Source organism: Sorex fumeus, unplaced genomic scaffold (genome assembly GCF_029834395.1).
Source record: "Sorex fumeus unplaced genomic scaffold, SorFum_2.1 ptg000002l, whole genome shotgun sequence".
In the NCBI taxonomy this organism is placed as follows: Eukaryota; Metazoa; Chordata; class Mammalia; order Eulipotyphla; family Soricidae; genus Sorex; species Sorex fumeus.
In genome coordinates this window covers 34,097,050-34,105,000 of record NW_026606059.1, presented here as the reverse complement: position 1 = coordinate 34,105,000, position 7,951 = coordinate 34,097,050, and the positions used below count along the sequence as shown (strand labels likewise).

General features: G+C 37.1%; 1 protein-coding gene across 1 annotated transcript in view; it reads right to left on the bottom strand.

The window, feature by feature from the left end:
• Nucleotides 1-7,951, bottom strand: part of LOC130042987 (cytochrome P450 7B1) — a 208,274-nt gene that overhangs the window by 25,947 nt on the left and 174,376 nt on the right. Inside the window, exon 2 of the mRNA XM_056135325.1 lies at nucleotides 7,748-7,884. Coding sequence (XP_055991300.1) covers nucleotides 7,748-7,884 — 137 coding nt within the window. The remainder of the gene's footprint in view (nucleotides 1-7,747; nucleotides 7,885-7,951) is intronic.

Below are 7,951 nucleotides of genomic sequence, written 5' to 3'. Positions count from 1 at the left end.
AAGCTTGAAATTAAATATTGTGAATCTTTAATAACTTTCAAAAGGCGTACACATTTAAAAAAATTATGCCTAAGGGTTGGAGCAATAGTACAGTGGGTAGGGCGTTTGCCTTGCACGCAGCCGACCCGGGTTCGATTCCCAGCATCCCATATGGGTCCCTGAGCGCCACTAGGAGTAATTCCTTGGTGCATGAGCCAGGAGTAATCCCCGAGCATTGCCAGATATGACCCACAAGGCAAAAAAAGAAAAAAAATTATGCCTAAATACTTGTATTACTCTTCAAATCATTTAAAATGATAGCTCCCAAATCACAGACTTATACTTCTAATATCCTCCTCCACCCAACACCCAATACAAATCAGTTTGCAGAAAAACATGCAAACAAATCAAACTGATAAGATGCCATTAGATTAGTATAATTCGGTCTAGTTTGAAGTTAGCAAGGGGGATCTTGAGGTCCCATTTGGTTTTTTCATATAGCATATAGTTGTTCAAATATGCGTTCTCCAAAATGATTGCACTTAAAGGATGCTGGTGAAAGAATAGATTCCTACTTACTTTTGCTCCATAAGGGTTGCAGGTAGTAGACCTGCAAGTCTATTTTATTATTTTATCTTAAAAAAACTGGGGAGGGGCGTGCATCCAAGTGGTGCTGAAAAGGCCTAGGGAACCTTTTAGCAATCTTGGCTAACCGTGCCGGCAGTTTAGTGTGAGGCCTGGAGGATTCAGTGCTTCTCTGCCTAGAGCCAGAGATTCCCTGGACCACCATGGTAAGTGTTTGGGGCCTCAGGAGCCACTCCTGGCAGTATCTGGGAGACTTTAGGGCGCACCCAGTGATGCTGGAAGACCATATTGTAGGAGGTTTGATCCCAAGTCTGTTTCTGACGTGGGTCTCAGTTCATTCTTACTAAAATGCACTTTGAGAAACACAGTCATATTTAAGTAGTATCACTCTCTAAACTTACAGGGGCCTTGCAGAGATTCTGCCTCCCGCCCCTTGCAGTCCTCCATTATTTGAAGGTAGAGCTGAGGAGGTCAGAGCGATAGTACAAGCGGTAGGGCAATTGCCTGGCATACAGCGGACCTGGGTTCAATCACTGGTACCCCATACAGTCCACCGAGACTGCCTGGATAAAGTCCTGAGAACTGCTGGGTGTGCCCGAAACAGCAACAAGAGTGCTTAAGAAAGTTAAAAGTGATTAAAAATCCAAATTATGCTTCTATTTTTAGTGGCAGATCCTGGACCAGAAATCACTCCCCATTCCCTGCTATGTTGCTTATGTGATGCTAATTTCTTCTCACTTGAGTAGTGTTTGAAGATTCCTTCTAAGTAGAAGCACTTTATAGATACCATTCAATAATGATCTTTAATGGGGCCTTTCTTTGTGAGAACACACGTGAAGTTTAAATGATTCTAGAAACTTTACTGCTTACTAATCATCTTTTAGAAAACAACAGACATCTAAATAAATAGGCATTCAAGTCTGTAGAGTGACCTGCAGGTTCCTCTTCACCTCGCTCATCCTGTGTGTACATGTATATGGGCGTGTGGCTATCTGTGACAACTTCTCTCTTGTTATTTATGGTAATTCTTTCAGCATCATGGAAATCAAATTCAGTTAGGTACAAGGTATGAGATACAGTTTTGAGATACAGTTTTGAATTATTTTCAACTTAATCCTAGACACAGGGTAAATGTGTTTTTGTTTTACAATTTTACAGCACAAATTAAGCTTTTAATATACATGAATATCCATGTGCTATTTTTCTTCTCTAAAAACAAATATCTTGGATTTTATTTGTCTGATTTCACCTTGATTTATTTAATGGCTTGGAAATGACGGGAAAGCTAGCAGTAGCTACTTATTCTTGTCATATCCCAAAGCCAAATCTTTAAACATTTTTTTCTTCCTTTTTTGCCCTAGGAGAGCAAAATGGACTTAACTGTATTTGGCATATTTTATGACACCTGCTTTACCATAAAAGCTTAATTAAATAAAATTACCAGCATCTGCCTGACAAATAAGTTAGAAAGGAGAGTTGGTTTTCATATTTTGCAAAAAATAAATAATTTACGGGAAAACTGTATTCTCACAGGTGGCGAATCTCATTTTTTTTACTGTCACTAAATAATTTGGCTAAATATCTTTAAGATTTAAAAAATTATTCACTAAAATACAAATTTTCTACAGACAGCAAAAGACAGGAAACAAAGCAAAACAAAGAGATAAAATTATTTTCAGGCATAGAGCACAAAGTACTGGCTAATGGGCTCACTGCAGTCAAAGTTGTGAGCACCTTAGAGCTATTGTTTACATGCAGGTCAGTACCTCGCCTCCCCTACCCCTCTCCTCCCTCCATATTTCTCTCACCTTCTCCTTCTCCTGCTCCCTCTATCTGGCATATGAAGAAACTGAGATTTATTTCAAATAAAATAAAGCCTGAATGTAGAAAACTGATTATGGTTACCAAACAACAATTGTTAAGTTACTTTTTCAAATAACTAGTTGTCACAAATAAGGTTCTTTTAAAAAGTTATTATTTGTCTATTCTCACCACTATTACTCATCATGTGTAAGTTCCAACCTTCAACATGTAGGCGTCCTTGCCACAGCAATTCAGCAAGAAAGTGATTATTAAAGAGATACAATTGAAAAAGAGGAAGTCAACTTATAAATATTAACAGATTACATGATACTAAACAGAAAACATCCTAAAACCAAAGAAAAAAATAAATTTATACAGTATGGTGGAAGGATACACAATCAATATGGAGATATACACTACATTTCTCTATGCAAATAATGAGGCCAAAGAGAGGGGGGAAATAAAGAAGTGCATTTCAAAGTTGTACCCCCCAAATCAAATACCTGGGAATCAGCTTAACAAAGGAAGTGGAAAGTCTTAAACAAAGACAATAATAAATCATAGAAGACACAGCACACGGAATCACTTCTTTACGGATTGAAAGGATTAACACAACCCTGAGTACTGTCAGATCCATGGAAGAGAACTTCTCAGATATATGGTCAGTTAATCTTTGACAAAGAAGTGAGGTAGATAAAGTAGAGCCTGGTAAACCTCTTCAAGTGGTGCTGGGAAAATTGGGAAGTCACATGCAAAAATATAAATTTGTATTCCTATCTCATACTATACAAAAGTTCCTTCAAAAGTTTGTTCAAAATGGATTAAAGACCTTGATATTACATGCAAATTCATATCAAGGAAAGTATTGGCAAAACTCTATATGATATCAACTTCAGAGGCATCTTCAGAGGCCTGATTTAAAACCATTAGTGAAAAAAAAAGCAGAATAAAGGGTACAACCAGATTAAAAAGTTTTTGCATTATGAAAGAATAATTACTAGAATAAAAAGATACCCTAATCAATGGGAGAAAAAAATATTTTTACCATACATATAAGAATGGACAAAAATCCAAGATTATTATAAAGTACTCACAGAACTCAACAGAAATAAAGCATCATCAAGAAATGGTGAAAGAAGCTGAACTGATATTTCCTTAAAGAAGACATTAGGATAATCAATAATTTTATGAAACAGTGCTCTTCATTACTATTATCAGAGAAAAGCAAATCAAAATAATGAAGTATCATTTACAGCAGTAAGAATGGCATATATTTAAAAAATCGGCATAAACTGTGGGGGAAAAAGGATGCAGAGCTAGTACAGGGACTAAGACTCTTGTCTTACATGATTGTGACCTGGGTTTGATCTCTGGCTCTGCTTTTGGTTCCTGAGCAATGCCAGCAGTGAGTACTGAGCACAGAGCCAGGAACACCACCACTGTGTATGACCTCCTAATATAAAACAAAGAAATAAGCAGAGCGAAAGAGAGAGAGAGAGAGAGAGAGAGAGAGAGAGAGAGAGAGAGAGAGAGAGAGAGATACTGGAAATAATAGTGCTGGTGGGGATGTTATAAAAAGGGAACCTGCATTCACTGTTGGTAGAAATGTCATCTAGTTAACTTCTATGAAACAGTATGGAGACTTCTAAAAATATTAAGTCTTGAGTATCCATCTTACTTAGAGATTTCACTTTTTGGTATCTACCAAAAAACATGAAAACATTAATTTGAAAAGCAGCTTGTACATCTATACTTGTTGAAGCACAGTTTACAACAATCAAGAGCTGGTAAGAATCCTGTGGTCAAGAACAAAGGAGTGGATAAAGAAATTGCAGCATACAGGGGCCAGAGGGATAGTAGAGTGGGTAGGGTTCTTGCTTTGAATGTAGCCGACCTGGACTTGACCCCTGTATCCCACCCTGTCCCCCGAGCACTGTCAGGGCTGATCTCTGACTGCTGAATCAGGAGTAAGCTCTGAGCACTGCTGGGTGTGGCTCAACCCCTCCTCCCACCAATATAGTATATGTACATAATAGAGTACTACTCAGCTTTAAGAAAAGATGAGCTCCTGCAATTTGCTGCAAGTTGGATGAAACTGGAGGGTATCATGCTGAGCAAACTCAGTCAGCAGGAGAACAAATACTGTAATCTCTGTCATATGTGGAGTATAAAGAAGTAACAGGATGAAAATAATGGCCAGTGGCAACAGATTCTTAGAACAGAATTGAGTTCATGAAGTGTGTGTGTGTGTGTGTGTGTGTGTGTGTGTGTGTGTGTGTGTGTTTGTGTGTGAGAGAGAGAGAAAGAGAGAGAGAGAGAGAGAGAGGAGACAAGAGTTAGTATTGAAGGGGTACTGATAACAGGTGGTGGGTGTGGGGTGGCAACATTTTATTTTGGGGCTTAGGGGCTATACCTTGCTGTACTCAGGAATTACTCCTGGCTCTGTGCTTAGGATTCATTTCCAGTGCTGCAGTGCTCAGAGGACTGTATACAGGACTGAGGATCAGCTGTGTGAAAAGCAAGCACCTTACCTGCTCTACTATCTCTCTAGTCTCACAGCCATGTATATTTTGTTTTTGGTTTTGTGCCACACCAAGGTTGTGCTCAGGGGTTTCTCCTGGTTTATGCTCAGGGTTGACTCCTGGCAATGCTCAAGGGAAAATGTGGGGTGCAGGGTATTGAACCTATTCTGGTTACATGCAAAGAGAGTGCCTTAGCTGCTGTACTAATTCTCCAGTCAAAACTGTATTCTTGAAAAATTAATAATAACAGTATTGTAAATCATGGTGCCTAACTAAACAAATTTGAAAAATAGAGATGATTTCTGATCACAAAAAATCTATTAACTAAAGCAATTTATTTGTGCTACAATTCTCACTCTTTTCCAGTTTCTTTTACTTTGTGATCTATATTTTCCACTTCTCATTCATATTTGAATTCTTGTCACTGTCAAGTATTGTGTTTTACCTACTATCTTCCTAATTAAGATGTGGATTGCTTTGAAAGTAGATATTTTGATTTTCTGGATTTCACTTTTCAAGTGGGTTTGGAAGTCCTAATAACCCTAGAGATATTAGCTGGCTTTCCAACTTTTAATCTTCAGTATAAACAATTTAAGCTAAGTTTTCCAAAATTAATATTAATTTAAACCATCTGTCCACCATCTGCTAATGTGAGATGCAAAACCAGAGTTTCTTTGTAATCCTTAGTCAGACAGTTAGGAAAACACATATACATTCATAAAATGGATTTAGAATTTTTAACAAAGAAAATCTTAAAAGTTATTCTGAAGGTCATGTATGCTTAGAGAAAAATTAACTTTTGTACCAGTGTGATATTTTTAAATGATTGACAAGTGTCAAATAGGCAAGTTGCCTATTTCACAAAGATCATAAGGTAGAAGCAATATCCATCCTTTGCCATGTTTTCAAAAGAGATAAGAATGCTGTGGGCAGATGATATGAAATATTGATTTAAAAATTTTTAGAGCTGTCATTTGTCTGAAAATATAAAGATCAAAATGGGGTTCAATTTTGACATATATATATGTGCTTATATACAAAATAAAATTGAGAAGTCCATTTGGAATGAGGTAAGTTTCTCAGTTATTTTCTTTGTCAAAATTTTAGGGGCCAGAGATATAGTACAATGGGTAGGGTGCTTGCCGTCCAAGTGGTTGACCTGGTCTTTAATACCCAGCATCCCATATGGTCCCCTGAGCACTGTCAGAACTTATTCCTGAGTGAAAAGTCAGGAGTAAACTCTGAGCATTGTCACTTGTGACCCCCAAACAAACAAACAATCGAATTATTTTTTTAAGACTAGGTCTAAGAAATACTCTAGCATTCCCATATTACCTACTCACACATGATCCTTCACTAGCTCAACATAGTTTTTGCTGTCAAAATTAATTATTTTAGGAAGGTGTAGCTACATGATGCAAACTGTGTCATTAATTATTTACAAAAAATTATAATGAGTTACACATATAACAAAATTACATAAGTAAGATTACATAAGTTAAAATTTGATGTTATTTTTTCAAAGATTTAATGCTGAATAGAGACATCCCTGGGGATTCAGAATACTAGTTAACTCTTTGACTAGAACTCTCCAATCAAAAAACATGAAGTAAGTGTGAGTTTAAAATCAAATCTCCATAGTTATAAGCTTGTAATCTCCTTGGCTAAAGGGCTTTTCAATGGAATTTCTTAAAGTTTTAAGTCACATATACTAGTTGAAAGAATGGAACATGAACCAACTTTTTATTTGATGAGGATGACCAGATTATAGTATTCCTCTTATTAGGAAGATTTCACTGGCTTTTGACAATGATGTACAGTGGTGCTTCGCTAGGATGACATCCAGGGAAAATGACTCTGCTGTACCACCACACAAAACCAATTAGAGAACTATTTTCTGTGACAGGTCACGAATTTATGTGGTTTCTCATGAAAAGATGTACCTTTTAATTTCTTTATTAAGATGACATCCATGTCCCTTGAGGCTTTTGGGGATGACAATCATTTGCTCATCATAAAAGAACATACACTCAGTAGTCACATTATGGGACAAGGGTGGAAGATTCTGTTGCTCATTTTGTATTTCCCATATGAGCTATATTGAAAACTGATCATTAGAACCATAATATTAACAGGACTTCCTTACAGGAATTTATTTAAACTAAAGGGAAGTATTAGTACATATTCAACTATAGCTGTCTAGTATTGCAGTTAAATATATAACTCACCACTAGAAATTAAAAACTCCTGTGGCTGGAGTCATAGTAGAGTGGGCAGGGGATTTCCTTGCACATGGCTGACCTGGGTCCAATTCCTAATATTTCATTTTGTCCTCTGAGCCCAGCCAGGAGTGATCCCTGAGTGCAGAGCCAGGAATAAGCCCTGATCACTGCTGGATGTGAATCAAAACAAAACAGAGCTATACAAATATTTTGATATCTCACATAAATTATTTAAAATGCATTAAAAACAAAAATGGCAATTTTAATAGTTTATTGTATCTAACCACTTGAACATAAGATTCAAAATTTTAAAATAGGATTAAAAATTTTAAAATAAGTGACTTTTATTTATTAATTATTCTTGGTTTTGGGATTACACCTGGGGGTACTCAGGGATTACTCCTGGCTCTGCATTCAAGAATTACTCGTGGCAGTGGTTGGGGGACCAGATGGGATGCTGGGTATTGAACCCAGGTCAGGAATTCAACCCAGGTCAGCACCAGGTAGGGAAAACCACCTACACACTGTATTATCACTCTGGCCTCCAAATTTTAAAAGAATAAGCAAACAGATAGGATAGACAGGACCGATAGACAGTTCTGATATGTGTATGGTATTTACAGAGCTTGTGCTTACCAGCAATGAGAAGAGTGAAAATGTCACCATGTTGACTTTGAAGAGTTTTAAAGGAACCAATGGGATCTTTCTGTATATTCAGAGCCTGTCCAAGGTAAGGAATCCAGCCTTTAATCAAGGGAGGTTCACCAGGTCTCCTATTAGAAAAAAAAAGAGACAAAAAGATCATTCTTGTTTTGATACAGATGAGACAGTAATTCAGCC